This window comes from Chiloscyllium plagiosum, unplaced genomic scaffold (assembly GCF_037043375.1).
Source record: "Chiloscyllium plagiosum isolate Xiang-an unplaced genomic scaffold, Cpla_swu_hap1 HiC_scaffold_6, whole genome shotgun sequence".
Classification (NCBI taxonomy): Eukaryota; Metazoa; Chordata; class Chondrichthyes; order Orectolobiformes; family Hemiscylliidae; genus Chiloscyllium; species Chiloscyllium plagiosum.
In genome coordinates, this window is record NW_028270144.1 from 87,979,880 (window position 1) to 88,001,038 (window position 21,159).

The 21,159-nt window shown below is 40.8% G+C and overlaps 1 protein-coding gene across 1 annotated transcript in view; it reads right to left on the bottom strand.

Moving 5' to 3' along the window:
* Positions 1 to 10,736: 10,736 nt before the first annotated feature.
* Positions 10,737 to 21,159, bottom strand: part of LOC122550751 (mitochondrial intermediate peptidase-like) — a 156,970-nt gene continuing 146,547 nt past the window's right edge. Inside the window, exon 19 of the mRNA XM_043691957.2 lies at positions 10,737 to 11,046. Within this exon, the coding sequence (XP_043547892.2) occupies positions 10,949 to 11,046 (98 nt within the window). The 3' untranslated portion in view covers positions 10,737 to 10,948. The remainder of the gene's footprint in view (positions 11,047 to 21,159) is intronic.

Below are 21,159 nucleotides of genomic sequence, written 5' to 3' on the forward strand. Positions count from 1 at the left end.
CTGTTATTTGAACTTGGAGGTCAAGATTCCCTGCATGCCGAGGATAATAAGGTGGATAAAACTGTAAATTTATCACCCAATTTTATTGCCATGATTGCAGCAAGTCCAGTAAGCAGCCTCCATGATGCCCTGGCCCTGTTCCAGTGCAGATATCCTCCGCAGCTTCCAGAAGGCTCCACACAATAGTTGAGAAACCATCTATTCCAGCAATTCCCACAAAAGGATAAAAGGTGAGTTCTGCAATGCACTGCAGTTTGCTGGGTAATTGTGGTACAATCATTCAGGGAGAAGCAAGAGAAGAAGAGGGCTCCCATGCTTTGTGACATCACCATAAAGTCACTCTACAGGGGGATCCAGAGAATAGGGGAGGGGGTGGTTCCACAAAGTGAAGGGATTCACTAGGGTCATCAGTATCTGGTGCTTTTGTTTTGCACAATTGACATATTGCTGGATGAAGTTGTCTTGAATAATACTGATATTGCTGTATTGAAAGATGTAGACAAGTGGGATTCTGTGAGTAGGATTCAGAAATAAACATATCTTTGAGAGACTGGTCCTTGTTAGGGGCGGGGACAATCATGAGATACATAAAGCAGTAGACAGAAAAGCACAGATTGAAATTTACAAAAATGGAACTCATTTAATATCATCTTTAATACAATCAGTTACGTCCTCACATTGCAGAGTATAGAACTGGTTTCAATGTAATGTGAAACACAGAATTTTTTATTTATCTCAAGTTTAACATCCTGAAACTAGAGCATAATTTTAATCAATGAATGCTTTTAATCATATTCCCTCCCATTCCCTCACTGATTCCCATTCTGCCACTGCAGGGAGTGGAATTGCTGCCACTGCCCCAGTTGGGTCAGTTAATTCATTACAAACTGGTGATTGTAATTGAAGTATTCCTTGTTTGTGCAGATACATTTCACAACAGTACTCTTACAAGCTGAACTATTGAGAGCTTACATTAAAGAGAGAAAATGCAGAATTACTAGTTTATTAAATATAGGTATTATTGTCAGCAGCATTTTTACAAGCACTGCATTTTTTCAGGAAAGATTATGTTTCTTTACTCTGTAAAAACTTTCACTCATAAAAATTGCATTCTGTATATGCAGTTGATGTGTTTAATACAGATGTCGATTGAGAACTCAGAAACTGTTTATTGGTGATTGGTAGGTTATTGTGTAATCGTAAGGAGGAAACAATTTGCACGAAAATCACCACGCACAGGGCTAGGGACAGATGCACGCACCTCAATTTCACACTGGCCAGCTTTGTAACGGCTTCTGGTTTTGGAACAGAGGGAGGGAAAAGAAACTGGTAACCCAATAAAATATTGTAACCATCAGTTTATCACATTGAAAAACAAGGAGAATGCTGGAGAAACTCAGCAGGTCTGGCCACATCTGTAGAGAGAGAAACAAGAGTTAATGGTTCGGGTCAAGTCTGACTCTTCTTCGGAACACAGTAAAATGAGCCTGGAAGCCCAGGCTCAGGTCCCATCTATTCCAAAGGTGGATCATGACACATCCCAAAAGGTTGATTACAAACACCTAAAAGAAACAGAGTTTCTTTTTATCAAAATAAAAATAATATTGTTATAACATTCAAATGCCCATTGTGAGCAGTTTCAATTTTAAATAAACAAAGAACTGCAAATGCTGGAAATCAGAAACAAAAATCAGAAATTGTGGAAAAAACACAGCATCTGAGGACAAAAAGCAGAGTTAAAATTTCAGATCCAGCGACCCTGCCTCAGAAATGTTCTGATGAAGTATTACCTGACCCGAAGCAAGGAGGCCAGTGACACAGTGGGGACAGCAGCCCGGTGTAGAGGGTGGGGACAGTCCCCCAGGGACAGCAGCCCGGTGTAGAGGGTGGGGACAGTCCCCCAGGGACAGCAGCCCGGTGTAGAGGGTGGGGACAGTTCCCCAGGGACAGCAGCCCGGTGTAGAGGGTGGGGACATTGCCCCAGAGTGAAGTGGGAACAGCAGCCAGTGCTCAAACCCCATGGAGATCCCCAGAGCCGATCTGCTGCAGACAGCACTTGGAGACAGGTTGTGACGTTTGCCTTTTTAACATTGCCTCTTCTTTTTCTGGCCTACAGTTATACTGTAATGTAACTTTTCAAATCTCTATTCTGTAACTAAGGATTGCACCTAAGTACTCTGTACCTAAGATGGTGCCATGTGTTGGTGACATTATTACTCTGTAACTAATCTGTAACCAAAAAAACTGGACCTAGGTACCTTGTTACCCTAGATGGCACTGTAAGTGGTGAATTATAAACTTTTCACTGTACTCATTTGAGTACATATGATGATAAAACTAATACAATTAAATTCAGTTCAATTCTCATCATGTCTGGCACAATTACCATGCTCAATGGGCTACATTTCAAACTCAAACTAGCAACTCAACTTTGGGCATCCTGAAGTCACTATGGACCATCACAGCAGCAGAACTGCAATTAAGCACTATCTTAAACTTCACTGCTTGGGAAATTCCCCCATTCTACCATTTCCAACCAGCCAGGGGATCAACTGTCATTCAAAAATGGTAAACTCGGACGAGCACTAAGCAAACCTAAAGATTAGCTGTCCATCTGTGAAGCTAGAGCACAGGATTATTTGCGTGCCAAACAGAATAGACAATAAGTGTTAGATGGGGCTAAGTGATTCCAGCACCAACGGATCAGATCTTAAGTCCTGCCACATCTTGGTTTGAAGGTTGGTGTACAATTATCAATACATTGGAAGAGCCTCCATAAATCTCCCCTATTCACAATGATAGGGGAGTAAAGCACTTCAGTGTGAAGGAAAAGGCTAAAGCATTTGCAACAAGTGTCATACAGTATGGAGACAGACACTTGTGTCCAATTCATCCATAGCAACCACATATCCCAATCTGAATTGGTCTCATTTGCGAACATTTGGCCCATATCTCTCTTAACCCTTTCTATTCATAGATGCCTTTTAAATATTGTAATTGTAAATGTGCCAGCTTCCACAATCCTCTGGTTGTTCCATACACATCCACCCTCTGCATGAAATGTTGATCCTTGGGTTCCTTTCAAATTTTTCCCCCTCACCTTAATCCTTTAGTTTTAGATTCCCCCAACATAGGAAAAGACCTTGGCTAATCACCCTATTCATGCCCCTCATAATTCTATACACCTTTATAAGGTCACCCCTCAGCCTCTGACGGTCCAGGGAAAAAAGCCCCAGCTTATTCAGTTTCTCCCCATAGCTCAAAACCTAAAGTTCCGGTATTGGAATACCGAACAACCCAGATGGCCTCCTTCTTCAAAGACCGCAATTTCCCCCCAGAGGTGGTTGACAAGCTATCCACCGCATCTCCTCCATTCCCCGCTCCTCCGCCCTTGAGACCCGCCCCTTCAATTGCTACCAGGACAGAACCCCACTGGCCCTCACCGACCACCCCACCAACCTCCATATACATCGTATCATCCGTCGTCATTTCCGCCATCTCCAAATGGACCCCACCACCAGGGATATATTTCCCTCCCCTCCCCTATCAGCGTTCCGAAAAGACCACACCCTCCGCGACTCCCTCGTCAGGTCCACACCCCCCAACAACCCAACCTCCACTCCCAGCACCTTCCCCTGCAACCGCAAGAAATGCAAAACTTGTGCCCACACCTCCCCCCTTACTTCCCTTTAAGGCCCCAAGGGATCCTTCCACATACGCCACAAATTCACCTGCACCTCCACACACATCATTTACTGCATCCGCTGCACCCGATATGGCCTCCTCTATATTGGGGAGACAGGCCGCCTACTTGTGAAACTGTTCAGAGAACACCTCTGGGACTCCCGGACCAACCAACCCAACCATCCCGTGGCTCAACACTTCAACTCCCCCTCCCACTCCACCAAGGACATGCAGGTCCTTGGACTCCTCCATCGCCAGATCATAGCAACACAACGGCTGGAGGAAGAGCGCCTCATCTTCCGCCTAGGAACCCTCCAACCACAAGGGATGAACTCAGATTTCTCCAGTTTCCTCATTTCCCCTCCCCCCACCTTGTCTCAGTCCCAACCCTCGAACTCAGCACCACCTTCCTAACCTGCAATTTTCTTCCTGACCTCTCCGCCCCCACCCCCACTCCGGCCTATCACCCTCACCTTAACCTCCTTCCACCTATCGCATTTCCAATGCCCCTCCCCCAAGTCTCTCCTCCCTACCTTTTATCTTAGCCTGCTTGGCACAAATTCCTCATTCCTGAAGAAGGGCTCATGCCCGAAACGCCGATTCTCCGGCTCCTTGGATGCTGCCTGACCTGCTGCGCTTTTCCAGCAACACATTTTCAGCTCTGATCTCCAGCATCTGCAGTCCTCACTTTCTCCTAGATAATCTATCATAGAAATCCCCAGGGGAGGCTAAATCATGGATGCCAGACTTCAGCCAATGCAATTCACTCCACATTATATCAAAAAATGACTGAAAGTATAGAATACTGCAACGACTGTATAATATTCTGGCAGTAGTACTGATGACTTCTGCTCCAGAATGTGTTTCGCTTTGAGCCAATCTGTTCCAGTACAGCGACAACACTGGCTTCTATCCAGTAAATTGAAAACAGCACAGGCCTGTTTGTACAAAAATGTAGAACAAATTCTACTTGGTCAATTACTGTGTCTCCTATTGTAAAGATAGTTGAAAAGCCTGTTCAAAGCCGCTATCATTTACAGTCATAGAGATGTACAGCACAGAAATAGACCCTTCAGTCCAACTTCTCCATGCCGACCTGATATCCCAAACCAATCTAGTCCCATTTGTCAGCACTTGGCCCATTTCCCTCTAAACCCTCCCTATTCATATACCCATCCACTTACCCAACAACTTATTAGCCAAGGATTGAACAAAGCTTTGGCATCCATTGTTTGCAACTGTTTAATTGAACTGACAATTTACATTTTTTTGAGTGATTATGTTGCAGTGGCTGTGGAAAGAACTTTTAACTTTGACTGAAGCAAAATTGCACCACACACGGTTGAGAAAATCCAAATGGATGCTCTGTCCATTTGATAAGAATATATCTGATCATCCAGCCAGAAGAGACAAAAGATCCCTACACTATGGAGATCCCGTAGAAATATCAGGATAATGACAGGGATACAGTTGCCCACTTGAGCTGGTCATCCAATGGTGCAATCACACTGGGCACAGACCATTCCCCCTGCTCCATGTGCAGGAAGGATTCAGTCGGACATTCAGCTGCTGAGAGCCCTGTAAATTTACAGGGGGTTACAGGAGTTGGATTCTGGTGGAATTGCTGGGTTTTTTTCACATCCAGCTTCATCTCCCCTTCATATTGCACTTTGATCGCAGTAACTCCACCTCCCACTGGAAGTAATCAAACAAAACAGCAGAGCCCCAGAAGGAAACATTAGGTCAGACTGGGCACAGATGGGTGAAGAGTAGGGGAGGGGAAGAGGAAGAGGGAACTCAGGAAACTGGGGAAGGGCTATGCACGGCCATACCCACTCACTGTGACATCATCAGGCTGACTGCGCCTGCGCATTCCCCCTCCAGCTGAACCAAGATGGCTGCTGTTGACCAGGGCCTGAGGCTCTCTGCAGATTAAACCCCAGCCCTAGAAAACTGATGGTTGGCATTTGAGACCTAAACTGGGCAATCATGAAACCTTCTTGCCGGAATATTGTGCAAAACTCTTACAGCCTGTACATAGGATAAACAAACATTTCTTTCCGGCCATCGCGTAACATTGAGAGCATTCCATTCCAGTTCATGATCTCAGTGACTGATGCGTATACTCCGTCCCCCAGCCTTGCACCGCCTGGTTCTACCTGCTCCTCAAGATCCACAAGCCCAGCTAACCTGGCTGACCCATCGTCTTGGCATGCTCCTGCCCCACCGAACTCATCTCGAGCTACCTCGCCTCTATCCTCTCCCTCTTTGTTCAGGCACTTCCCACCTACATCCACACCCTCCATCTCTTCAGCAACTTACAGCTCCATGGCCACCAGTGCTTTATCTTCATTATGCAGTGCAGTCTTTATACATGTCCATATCTCACAAGGATGGCCTCCAGTCCTTCTGCTTCTTCCTCTCCAACAGTCCCCCTCCACCAATACCCTCCTCTGCCTCGCCAAACTGGTCCTTACCCTCAACAACTTTTCCTTTAACTCCTCCCATTTCTTCCAAATCCAGGGGGTGGCCTTGGGCACCCATATGGGCCCCCACTAAGCCTGCCTCCTTGTTGGTTACATGGAACAGTCCCTCTTCAGTACCTACACAGGCACTGTGCCTCAACTCTTCCGCCTTTACATTGACGACTGCATCGGTGCAGCATCCTGCACCCAGGCTGAACTGGAGCAGTTCATCGACTTCGCCCACAACTTCCACCCGCCTTCAAATTCATTTGGTCCACCTCGGACACCTCCCTCCCCTTTCTTGACCACTCCATTTCCATCTCTGGAGTCTCCAGATGGATGTCTATTACAAACCCACAGATTCCCATAACGACCTGGACTACACTTCCTCCCACCCAGTATCCTACAACAACTCCATCCCATTTTCCCAATTCCTTCATCTCTGTTTTCCATGATTAATTTCCCACATATTCGCTCTAGAGCATCAACATCAGGTTTGAGTTACAACTGTCCTATTCAAATACTTGCAGAAAATCTTACTATCTGTTTTTATCAAACTCGGCAACTTTCTCTCATACTATGTTTCCTGCCTTTTAATATTTTTCGTTCTTTGCTGGGTTTTAAAAATCTGTCCTCTTACCTAACACTGACCTTTGCCAATTGTCAATTTGCAAATAGTATTAAATTGACAGAAACAACAATCTGTAAATTCCTTATTTAGCCATCGATGATGAGCCTTTCCTCGAAGTGCCTTTCTTTCTCACTGGATTATATCTTTGTTGAGAGTCATCATAGATTCTCTACAGTGTGGAAACAGGCCATTTGGCCCAACAAATCCACCTGGACCCTCTGAAGGGTATCCCACCCAGACCCATTTCCATATTCTATTACTCTACATTTCCCCTGACTAACACACCAAACCTGCACATCCCTGAACACAATGGGAAATTTAGCATGGCCAATTTATCTAATCTGCACATCTTTGGACTGTGGAGGAAATCGAAGCACTGGGAGGAAACCGACGCAGACACAGGGAGAATGTGCAAATCCCACACAGGCAGTCAGCCAAGGCTAGAATTGAACCTGGGTCCCTGGCGCTGCGAGGTAGTACTGCTAACCAGAGTCACTGTGCCACTCCAATCAAATAGCTCCATAAAGTCTGACTCTGCAACTCTACTGATCTATCTTTTAACCTAGTTTCCCAGGTCTCCTTACTCAACTTTGCATACATAGTTACCTTTATTTAGTTTCAAAACAATAAGCACAGATCCACATTTTCTACCTTTCAAACTGAACATGCAATTCTACCATGATCTGATGACTGTCACTCACAGGTTGCATTACCAGAAGGTTACTGATTAATCTTGTCTTATTGTACATTATCAGATCCAGAACAGCCTGCTCGCTAGCTCCAGAATGTCCTCCTCCAAGAAATTATCTCCAAGATAATCTATGAACTAATGTTTTTAACCAGCCTTTGCTAAGTTGATTCTCCAATCTACAAATACATTAAAGTCGCCCACAATTACTGTGACACATTTCATATCGATCCCATCTATCCTGCCCCATGTCCGAGAGTATAACTACTGAAACTATTCCACAGCGGACTGCTTACCTTTATATTCCTTGCACTTTAAAGTCATCTCCCAGTACTGAATGAAAGCTACCATTAATTAACACAATAACTACTGCAAATCGTTGCTACTTTTCTGACATATATCAAAACCTGTCCAGCATCTATAATGCACAAGTCAGGAGTGTGGTGCTACACACCCCACTTACCTGGATGAACGCAGTTCCGACAACACTCAAGGGATGGACAATAAATGCTAGTATGGCCACATCCTTTGATGATAAAGTATTTTGGAAAGAAACAATTTGCAGTTTAAAATATTTAGTCTTGTTTGTTTTGGAGTCTTTGCAAGTTTTTTTTTAATGTTAATTGCATTATGTTCATATTTTAAAATGTCAGATGTCACCTTTCTTGCCCATTGTTTCCAATTTTAGTTTCAGAAATTGAAATATGGCCACTATTTAATAAGTTACATGAATCCACCACATATTTCGGCTTCACCATTGTAGGAGTCAGTCACAGCAATGAGAATCATACCAGATTCAAAACATTAATTGTCTTTTCTCTTCCCACAGATACTGCCAGACATACTGTGTTTCTACATCGAAAAATGTCTGTGTCCCTGACATTATATAAATATCATGTCTGCCAATATAAACTGGGAAAAGAATTAACTTGGATTTATGTGGTGCCTTTACATGCTTAAAATGTCTGTCGTTTTTACAGCCACCAAGTTATTTTCTAAGAGTAGTGACCATTATTGCAGGAAAACATGCCAGTCATTTTTGTACAGCAAGATGTCAAAAACAGCACATTTGATAAATGCTCTGAAATGACTGCATTGAATGAGGGACGCTAGTCAGCACATAGAATTAAGTACATGCTTTGCAAAGGCAGATCGCTGACTGACTTCCAGCCTTCAGTCTGCTTCTTTGATTACAGTACTCACACAGTTGTTGGAGTTGTTTCTTACCAATGGTAATCCCCAGGATGTCACTTTGGCACTTCTGGCTGAAGATGGTTGCAAATACTTCAGTCTTTTGTGCTAATTTCAGAGATCCCTCATTGAAGATAGGATATTTGTATCACTTCCTGCTCCAGTTAGCTGCATATTTGTTACTTACCATTCACAACATGATGTGGCATAATCTACAAAATAAACAAAGGCAAGACTTATACAATTAAAAGTAGGACATTGGGTAGTTATGCCAAAATGCAATACCTCACATTTATCCAAAGTAAATTCCATCTGGCACTCCACAGTCCATTGACGCGATTGATCAGGATCTCTCTGCAATCTTAGAAAACCTTCCTCACTGCCTACTATACCACCAATTTTGGTGTCGTCCGCAAACTTACCAACCATGCCTTCTATATTCTCATCCAAATCATTTATATAAAGGACAAACAAAAGTGACCTCAATACTGATCCCTCTGGAAACCCTGGACAAGCGGTCAGTCTGAAAAACAACCCTCCACCCTCACTCTCTGTCTCCTGCCATTAAGCCAATTTTGCATTCAAACAGCAAGCTCACCCTGAATCCCATGTGATCTAACTTTAACATCTAGTCTACCATGCAGAACCTTGCCAAACTCTTTATTAAAGTCCAAGTAGACAATGTCTGCCCTCATCAACCTTCTTGATTACTTCCTTGAAAAAATTAATCAAGTTTGTGAGACACTATTTCCCTCACATAAAACCATGCTGACTATCCAAATTCTATCTTTCAGAATCACTTCGAACAACTTACCCACCACTGAAGTCAGACTCATGGATCTATAGTTCCCAGGCTTATCCTTACATTCTTTCTTAAATAAAGGCACATGTTAGCCGCTCTCCAGTCATTCGGCACCTCACCCATATTTATAAATGGAACAAATATTTCTGCAAGAGGCCCCACAAAGTTCTGGGCTACACTAGATCAGGTCCCTGAGACTTATCTACCTGTATATTTTCTAAGATCTCCAGTACTTTTTCTTCTGTAATTCAAATTGTTTTCAAAACATCAACATTATTCAAGGACGTGGTAGTCAGGAGCATCTAACTGAAGGGAGAGATGGAATGCAACAGAGAAGTGCAGGAAGGGAAGGGCTAAGTAACTCAATACACAATCTTGAACTATCCAGAGAATCATAGGATTGAAATTAATGTTTTTGCTCAGGAGAAAACAGTATGACCAGCCTATGTGCTGTACCAGTTTCTAACTTCCCACATAGACAGGATGGTTAAGAAGGCATTTAACACGCTGAGAACTAGAGTGCATAGATCTAGGGTGAGAGGGGAAAGATATAAAAGAGACCTACCAGGGTAAGTTTTTCATGCAGAGGGTGATACATATATCGAATGAGCTGCCAGAGGAAGTGGTGGAGGCTGGTTCGATTGCAACATTTAAAAGGCATCTGGATGGGTATATGAATAGGAAGGGTTTGGATAGATATGGGCCGGGTGCTGACAAGTGGGACTAGATTGGGTTGGGTATCTGGCCAGCATGGAAGTGTTGGATTGGAGGGTCTGTTTCCGTGCTGTACGTCTCTATGACTCTATGAGATAACTCTTCAAAACTGTAATTGATTTACAGAGAAAAATGTTTCTAGAGTGTTTTAAACAATTTCACTATTAGGGAGAAGTTAACAATGTGGAATGCCTAAGCTGTAAGGTGGAGGAGAAGATTAGTAGGGGCTAGTTTAGATTCAGAGATAGATAAACAATGAATCAGAAGATCAGTTTGCTTCTCTTTTGATATAAATGGAAAACTGACTTTGAGACACAATTGTATTCACCTCAGTGGCTTATGATAACAGAAATCCTTGGCATTTTTATGGATAATGTATGATGTGCAAAGAGCCGTCCCATATTTAAAAACATTACAGTAAGTAAAAAATATAATAGGAACGAAGCGATCCCAACTTTACTGATGTGAATAGACAAACCTAGTCTGTAAAAGGTAATAACACATCTCTGCATAGAATGCAAGTTTCTCCTGATTCAACAAGTAAAACATAGAAACATTAAAAACACTCTTTGTCCTTTTACTTCAATAAAAATGAGAAAATGTTTAAAAAGTAACATTGTACTTTAATGAAAATTACAAGTTAAATAGGTTCCAATCACTACAAAATATTAATGACATTGAAATTATGTCGATAAATCACAATATATACACACATACAGTATTATGTCCTGAATGTTGATGCAATTCAAACATTTTGCAGACTTATGTATCAATTACTCAGAGTCTACCAAGTATGTTTCAAAGTTTAAATCCAGATCTGCCACTAAGGCATCAACAAAGTCATCCATTGTAGGTTTCTTCTGAAGCATATCTGCAAATAAAAGATTAAAATTACATTGTACCCAACATTGTTCACAATGCCTAGCTATTAAAATCTCTAATAAATTATTTCCTTTGCGGATCAACTTCAGTTGTACTCTGTTCTGTTTCTCAAGTGCAATTTCATCTCTGATAATTTTCTGTAAGCATTAAACTATTGTCCCTTCTGGTGCATAGTTCTTTTGACATTATCAAGACCTAGTTTCATTGAAGAAAAGTGTGATTTTTTAAACTTGAAATTAGCAAAATAGTACCTTTTTATGATCTGAGAAAATTAAATTCTACTAATTGTCAAACTTTTTATAAAATCCATGTTCCCATAGAATTAAGTGAAAAAAAAAAATTCAGTGTACATTTTGTTCACTTTAAAGTGGGTGAGTGGGAATGGGAAGTATTATCCAGAGACCTATTGTAAAACAAACACTTCTCTAAACCCACGTTTTGTCTACAACACTTCTAAAAAGAGTACTAGGAAGGTTGTGTAAACAAGCCTGTCCAACTATGCATTTACATTGCTTGCACTGCCAAAAGGTCAATATGGTTAGGTTACACTATCAGCGCCTTATTTCTTAGTTTGCATTGAGTGAGTTATTAAACAGGAAATATCAATGACAGGTTTATCATATGCTAAGAAAGGACAAACAGCACAATTTTGAACTATTCATTTTCTACTTTATATGAGACATAAGAGGAAACAATTAGAAAACATATCAAATACTTATTATCAGCAGTCAAGTTCATCATTGTTTCCCCGAAAACCTTTTGATACTGTTCTGGTATAGACTGATTCCTTTTCAAAAAAGAATGCCCATAATGTCAATGGAGAGAAAACCACAGGATAAGATTTCACGTTTTAAAGATTTATATAGTGATAAACCAACTGAAATCAACTAATCCCAACATTAATTAGCAAGAGAATGAATTTCAAGTAAAAAAATCTATATTTCAATCTAAATAGTCGAAACAATTGTAGTCATAAGCACTTGTATTACTTCCCAAAAAAAATGGGACTGCATGCAAACTCAAGACTTTCTAACAAGTACACTAAATCTGGAGAAACTCAGCAGGTCTGGCAGCCTCTGTGCAGAGAGGAACATGGTTAATATTTGAGCCTACTACGATTCTTCATCAGAACTGCTGAGTTTTGATCTGATCAGTTGGTTGTGGGATTACCATAAGATCTTAAGATGTAGGCCATTCATACATAGGAGCAGAAGCAGGCCATTCGGCCCATCAAGTCTACTCTGCCATTCAATTAGGTCATGGTTGATCCGATAATCCTCAACACCACTTTCCTGCCTTTTCCCAATAATCCTTTCATCCCCTTAATTGATTAAAAATATCTATCTCTCTGTGCTGAATAATAAGGTTAAAGAAATGAGGTAAACACTTTTACATGCTGTACATTGAGGTTTATAGTTGTCGGGAAGGTCACCAACAGTCAAACAGTGCTTTCCATGCATGTGGCAATTAGCTGAAAACCACAAATACCTTGCACATGATAGCATCAGGAAGGGAAAACCAGTCATGAGTCATGGAGCATGCAATTCACCATGTGGCTATAGGGCAGGCTTACACCCAACCTGAGCAGCCTGACAAGAGCTCAAAGCATAGTGACACTCTCCAGACGTCTTTTAAATATGGCACCCTGAAGGTGAAGCCTTGGAAGATCCTACCTGACTGCCCATAATATCCGCCATTTTACCAGTGCATGAAATCCACTAACTTATCATATTATGTCTGTCTAATACATTTGTTCTGCACGCCTTTACATCTCATTTCTGCATTGCCTATTATTCATACAGACATTATTCAATGCTTACAGCAGGCACATTGGCATTCATGCATTGTTCCCATTAAAAGTGTTGGACATTGCACCTATGTAGCATTTTAGAGACAAAAAGATCTTGCTTACAAACAAGAGACTGATTATAATGAACCAAGTGCAAATGCTGCCAGGCACTACTGCACATCTGTTTGGTTTTGCTTCTACAGGAGGTAAGATACTCAGCAAAATGAATACAAAATGCTATGTTCAGGTTCAATCCCTAAGGGGTTCTTCACTTTAATCATTCCAAGTATTGTGTGGCAACAGTCACTTTCACTAGATGATAATTTCAATCTCCTACCAAAATGATCACTTTCAAACTCCAAGAGAAGGGAAAATGATATGTACCCATGGAGGTATTTAAATACAATATATTATAATGGTGTGAATAGGTTATTACCCAATATAGCTGGGACTCTAATACATATATATATTATAGTGACATTTCTCTAAATGACTTCAGTGAAAGTGACAAATGAGTAGTCGGAGGCAGCCTGATATAGGCAGCTATCCACAATATGTACAAATGGTGTGGACATGACTTAATAAGTAACATATATGTGCTTTTACTTTTCTAAAAGCCATATACAACACAATTTCTGCTCGAGATATGGGACAAGAAAAACCTTATCAATTTTTAGAAAAGGTTATGAAGTGTGGGTACATTGCTAAGCCCTAATTGAAAAGTATTAGGTTGGAGAAAAATGTAATGGGCAGATTCAAATCCTGCAAAGCTGGTGGGAACAGATGGCACTCTCACCCTAATATCCTACCAGTTAATGATAGATTCCAACACCACTGGATAGCTCCTTCACCAATGTTAGCTGGAAATGATAGCTGGGCAGAGGCAGGAGATGAAGTTTGGGCAAACCTGGTCATATATCTGCATGTTGCCAATGTCTCATGGCTGGAGGCAGATTCAGAGGTCTAAGCAGCACAGTCCTGGTTCCTTTAAGAATTATCTTTAAATTTACTTCAATCTTCAATGACTTTGTTGGTTTCCCAACAACTTTAATCGACACTGTACTCAAGTGTCAGTTAAAATGCAGCCAGGATCCCATATATATCAAACACTAACTGAGGCCTCCGTCAGAATCCAGTGGGATCCTTGTTTGCCATCAAAACCACAGGTCGACAGAAACAATGGAAAGTACTTCTGGTTAAATACTCTCCAACCTCTTTTACAATGATCAAGGAAAATCAACATTTTAAGTTTTGTTAAAATAAATTCTTACTTCCGCAAAAATCCTAGGCAGAGATTACAATATTGTAATTGAACAGATTAATGGTGAAAATAATTCCAGACTACAATAGGTAGCTTCAGTCCTGACTTTTCATTAGAAATATCTTAGTAAAATAAAGGTAAACTCACTACAGTCTACATATTATAGGACTGCTTTCTCATTAGAGAGAGATGACTGGTAGTGGTTTATCCTCAGGTCACCGTACCTTAGGTGAGGCAACAGGTTTAGAAGCTGGAAATGTGTTGCTGGAAAAGTGCAGCAGGTCAGGCAGCATCCAGGGAACAGGAGAATCGAGGTTTCGGGCATAAGCCCTTCTTCAGGAATCAACAGGTTTAGAAGGACAGTTCTTCAGAGTAATTGCAGCTGGTGTGGGAACTGAACCCACATTGTTGGAGTCATTTTGCATTGTAAACTAGCCAAACCGTAATATCGACGTTTCATCAGGATGAAGGGCTTTTGCCCGAAACATCGATTTTCCTGCTCCTCTTATTTTGTCTGACCTGCTGTGCCTTTCCAGCACCACTCTAATCTTAACTCTAATCTCCAGCATCTGCAGTACCCACCCTCCACCAAACTGTAATATTGCCCTAGTCTTACCAGACCATAGGGCTAGCCTCTCATTAGAGAAAGACTGGGGAAGAAAGAGAGAGAGATTGTGGGGCAAGAGAGAGAAAGAGATTGTGGGGCGAGAAAGAGAGACAGACATAGAGTGTGTGTGTGTGTCTGTGTGTGTGAGAGAGTGTGAGTGTGAGAGAGTGAGTGTGAGAGAGAGAGAGAGAGAGAAAGAGAGAGAGAGAGTGTGTGAGTGTGAGTGAGTGAGAGAGAGAGAGAGAGAGAGTGTGTGAGTGTGAGTGAGTGAGAGAGAGAGAGAGAGAGAGAGTGTGTGAGTGTGAGTGAGTGAGAGAGAGAGAGAGATAGACAGACAGAGAGAGAACTGGTGGTGGTTTAACCCGAGGGTCAGGTGAGGGCCAAGGTCTTTCGTGATTACCTCAGCTGGTTAACCCACATCTTGGAGTTGTTCTGTATTATAAGCCAGCCATTCAGCCCACTGAACTAAACGGACCTCACTTGAAGAAATATGATCAGGTGATTAAAAAAATCAGTACTAACCTTGGCTCAAGTAACTAAACTTATTTTCAAAGAAACTTGGTATTGGTCTTCAAAATAATGAAAAATAATCAGTAAGATCATATTAAGGAAATAAACTTAACTTGAACATTTACTACCCTCTGGATCACCAATTAACTGGTGGAGGATGCCATTGACAGTCCGATCATCCAGTTCTTGCTGAACAATTACCTGCTCACTGATGCTCAGTTTGAGTTCTGCCAATGTCACTCCGTTTCTGACCTCATTGCAGTTTATCCACCATTTACAAGGCACAAGTGAGGAGTGCAATAGAATACTCATCAATTACCTGGACGAGTCCAGTTCCAACAATACTCAAGCAGCTTGACACCATCCAGAACAAAACAGCCTGTTGACAGGCACATTCACAAACGTTCACTCCCTCCACCATAGATGATCAGTAGCAGCAGTGTGTACTATCTACAAGAAACTATCTACAAGAAGCCATCTACTGCAGAAATTCACCAAGGCTCCATAGAGAGCATCTTCCAAACCCAAAACCACTCCTATTTAGGAGGACAGGAGCAGATTTATGAGAACATATCGCCTACAAGTTATTTTGCAAGCTACTCACCATTCTGACTTGGAATTATCTCATTTTTCTTCAGTGTCGTTGGGACAAAATCCTGGAATTCCTCGCTATGGCATTGTGGGTCTACTGACAGCAAATAGACTACAACAGTTCAAGAAGGCAGCTCACTGCCACCTTTTCAATGGCATTTAGAGATGAACAATAAATACTGGCCCAGTCAGTGACACCCATGTCTCATTAATAAATAAAAAACTGTAGAACTCCCAGCAAACCTGAAGACATATTTTAAACCACTACCACTTAAAAATTGCTTGATATAACAAATTGTTGAGAACTAAGAGAATTGTTGAGAAACTGAGAAACCCCAAATGAATAGTTCAGTTCAAATAACCACCTCCCATAGCAAATTACAGGTGGAATGAAGCAGGCAGACATAAAATGTTTTATCCATATTTCCAAGTCAGTCTATTATATTTAGACCTGTGAATCAAGCAAACCAGATTGAAAAATCCACAGCTGACTGCCTGATGTCTTCAATAAAAACCAAAAGAACTGCAGATGCTGTAAATCAGAGACAAAAATAGAAACTGCTGGAAAAGCTCAGCAGTTTTGGCAGCATATGTGGAGAGAAATCAGAGTTAACGTTTTGTGTCAAGTGACCCTTCCTCAGAATTGCCTGAAGTCTACCTTCAAGACCAATCGATATTGAAACTTTGATGATTATACAGGTTATCTTATACAAGCATGGCAGGATGTTTTACAACATTATTGATGCTGCATAAATGCAAATTGTTGTTGTACAGTTACCAGTCATATCAACAAGGTTCAGCATAATTATGGAGGTTCATTCATTTCAGAGGTTAAACAATTGTTTAATCTGTAATGTCAATACTTTGAATAGTTACCATCATGCACTCAAAATTAATTTCATCCCTATTTTGGATGCATCTGAATGGAATCTTTCATTGCCCAATACAGAAAACCTAATGCCATTTCATGAAAATAAAGCTTTATAATGATGTGGTTTGTCAGTGGTCAACTTTTGAAGTGATTAGTTTGCATTTGTAGAACTTGCCAGCATCATAATATTGTGCTTCCTCTTCTCTAACCACAACTAATCGAGTACCTCAAACACAGCAGGAAAGCCTTTCAAGTTATAGGAGTTTGTTAGCAATTATGCTGCTCCAGAAGTGAAACAGTTTCCATAATATGTTATTTCAACCAGACACCGTAATTGTTCAAATGTTTCTTTTTTTTTCCCAGTGAATTCTAAAGCAGCTTTTGGAGTAACTGATCCAACATAGCAATTACATAAATTGGGATTTCTGTGGCTCATTTTGAATTACATCTTTATTAGATCAGAGTCTAGATTCTCATAGCAAGATAGACTCACCCTTGCCCGGAGCTACTGTGCAGCTAACTTTCTCCTCTTTGAAGCGCAGCACTCAACCCTATTAAATAGTGAACCATTTACGTTTAAACTCACTATAGCTTCCAGTTTACCATTTATATGAAAAAACACCAGATATTACAAGTAATAGATGCACAGTAACTATGTTGGCTCTTCCAACATCAAACTGGATGCAAAGCACATATTCAATACAAGTAATTGCACTTGGCACAGAAAGTAGCAGACAACTATCTTTGCATTAAGTCATAGTTCAGACAATGTAAATCAAAAAAAGATTTCTTTTAAAATGAGTCTGTGACTGTGGGTGTAAAAATAAAACTGCTTCTGCAACCTTCAATTCAAATCTTTACCACTACTTTTGTGTTCCTTATTAAAAATTTCTGAAGTGTCGTTAAAGAAGAAATTATCTTTCTGTGCCTGCCTAGCCAAACGCTGCAATTCCAAAGAGAAGATTGGATCAACCAAAAATGTCACAAGAGTAACATTCATACGCAAGTATTATAAAACCTATTGCACCCGGGAAAGCAAAGCTCGTGGTCAATCATAAACTAGGATATGGATCAGCAACTGCGTAAAAGGAAGAAAGAAGACAGTCATAAGGAGAACTAGGCCACCTGGGTTGTATGTAGTGAACTGGGGATCAAAGCTTAAATCCCTCTTATATTTGCTACACACAAACAAACCAGTTTGCAGTTAGAATGCTCTTGCAAGCTGGGAGAAATTGCAGACTCAGAGGAGGCAGCTAAAATCCTGTAAGAAGATCTTGATCAGACATGCATTTGAGATTTACAAATTATTAACATGGTCCAAATCTTCTGGTCAGTACCGGAGGCAGAATCTGACACTGATCAGACAAAAATACTGCCCTTTACCTAGGATTGAAAAGGCCCTGAATGTGAAACATGATGCAGAAGATTGCAGCAATCCGCGGCAAAAGCAGCAAAGAGAGTCACTGCAGAAGCCATGCTCCACGTTTACAGCACTAGGTGGCATATTAAATTAAATATTAAATGATCCCAATACTTTTCAATGTGTTAGTGTACGTGAATGGATGATAAATGATATAATGGAGGATGACCAGGTGATGCTGGAAGTGGGTTGGAGAAGGCGGAAAGAAATTGGTAGATCAAAGGGTATGGAATACATCAATGAAAATGATTGATGAGAGTACTCAGGAATGTTACTCAGGAGACAGATTATAATTTTTTCCATCTCAAATTTTCTAACTATCCAGGTAAGCATTTCAGACTATTTGATTCAGTAAGCGTAAAGTGAGAGGAGATACTGAAGAAACTGCCATCATTGAAAGTAGATAAATCAGCAGGAAAAGATAGATGGTATCCAAGGCTATTAAAGGGGGAATGAACAGATATTCCAAGGATTGTTTTCCAATCTTCTCTAGATAAAGGCAAGATACCAGAGGACTGGTAGCCCACAAACATGATTACCTGGTTTAAAAAGGTGAGAGGGATAGAGCAAAGGAGAAAGTGAGGTCTGCAGATGCTGGAGATCAAAGTTGAAACTTTATTGCTGGAACAGCACAGCAGGTCAGGCAGCATCCAGGGAACAGGAGATTCGACGTTTCGGGCACAGGCCCTTCTTCTTTCCTGAAGAAGGGCCTGTGCCCGAAACGTCGAATCTCCTGTTCCCATAAAGGGATAGAGCAAACAATTACAGGCTGGTCAGTCTGACTTTGATAGTGGATAAATGATTAGAATTAATTCTGAGTGCCAGGACAAACTGTTGCTTAGAAAGGCATAGATTAATCAGGAAGGATAGTGAACATGGGTTTGGTAATGTCATGCCTGAATGGAATAGCACATTAGAAATCATGCCCCACTATTCCTGGAAACAAAGGTTAAAAATGTTATCAAAATACACAAAGACACTGATTTTGGGAAGAGAAGAAACTGAGGAAACTATTCTAATGGGACCAGTCTTCAGGATTCTTTTGTTTCCCCAAGTTCTTTAGTTCTCCGAACTTGTCCTTCAGATTCTTTCAATTCTTCCCAGGAAGGCAGAATGACGGGCTCACAAATTATAGCCTTTGACTTAGTGGTTAAAAGCAATCACTGATGGGAGAAAACCACTGGCTTTCTTTAATTATACATATTTTTTAACTAATGAGAGATATGAACATTACCTCCCCTTTTGGAGATCCAAGGATTTCTCACTGTATCGTTCATACCCATGAGCTGATCAGCTACCCAGAAACCAATCAGACAGCTGCTGACAGGCTGATGACCTATGGTATCCACAACTAGACATAATTCCATAAACCAATCAGCTACTTGTTGGCAACCAAATTTCTCACTATGTATACACACCCTGTTGGAGTGCTGTCTATTTACACTGCTTGCAAAGCAACAGAGTAAACAGGACTCGCAATGAGTTTCAAAACCTTGCTCTTAAAAGTGTAGCAAATCATTTCTTAGTCCTTTGTTGTAAAATGGTCCTTTTTCAAATTCAGTCTTCAAACATAAAAAAGTTTAAAAAGATGCAATTGTTACATTAAGGGAAATCATGCACGACTAAGTTATTTGAAATAACAAAGAAGACTGATGAAGGTAGTGCAATGAGTATTGTCTACTTGAATTTTCAAAAGGCATTTGACAAGGTTCTAAACAGCAGACTGGTCAGAAAACTAAAAGCCTGTAGGAAACAGAGAATGTAGTTAGTTGGATCCAATAATGGCTGAGCAACCAGAAACAAAGGGATGATGCAAGTTTTTGTGAATGAAAATTGGTTTCCAATGGTGTTGCACAGTGCTCAGTTCCTTGCTTAATGTCTTTTATTAATGATTTGGAGTTAAATGTGGGTTGTATGATTGGGAAATTTCCAGATGGCACAAAAATTAATGGTGTAGTTAATACTGAAGAGGTCAGCTGACAATGCCAGAATGCTATCAATGGTTTTTTTTTGAGGAAATGGAAAAGTGGTAAAAGAAATTCATTCTGGAGAAATGCAAGGTAATGCATTTGGAAAGGGCAAACAAAGCAAGGAAATATACAATAAATGGGAGGATACTGAGATGGATACAGAAAGTGGGGATCCTTAGAGTGCACGTCCATCAGCCCTTGAAAGAGACAGGGGAGGTAAATGATTTCCTTTATTGGACAAGATTTAGAATACAAAAGCAGGGATGTAATGTTAGAACTGTATAAAATGCTCGTTAGGCCACAGTTGGAATACGATATGTAGTTCTGGTCACTGAATTACAGGAAGGACATAATTGGTCTGGCAAGAGTACAGAGGAGATTTATAAGAATGTTGCCGAGCTTGAAAACTGCAACTATGAGGAATGGCTGGATAAACTCCTTAGAACAGAAGAAACTGAGGAATGACTTCATTGAGGTATATAAAATAATGAATGGATTGGATAGAGAGGACAGAAAAGATCTGTTTTGTTAGCAGGGAGATCAATTACCATGGATAAAGACTTAAGAATTGCAACATTAAAAAGACATCTGGATGGGTATATGAGTAGAAGGGATTTGGAGGGATATGGGCCAGATGCTTGCAAGTGGGTCTAGATTAGGTTGGGATATCTGGTCAGCATGGACGAGTGTGACCGAAGGGTCTGTTTCCGTGCTGTGACTCTATGACTCTATGATAGGTAGAAAAGATTTCAGGGAATACAAAGAAAAGGGTTTCACCCAGCGTGTTTGGAATTTGCAACCTGATTTGGCGGACAGACATAGAATTCCTCAAAGTTCCAAACAAATGTGAAGTGATGCATTTTGGAAGTTCAAATACAGGTTGAAATTATACAGTGAATGGCAGAACACTTAGGAGAATTGATATGCAAAGGGTTATGTGTGTGTGCAGGTGCACAGGTCACTGAAGGTGGCAGCACAGGTAGATAAGGTAGTGATAAAAGACCTAGGTCATGTTTGCCTTCATTGGAAGGGGCATTGTGTATAAGGATAAACTAGCTATGCTGCAGCTTTATATAACTTTAG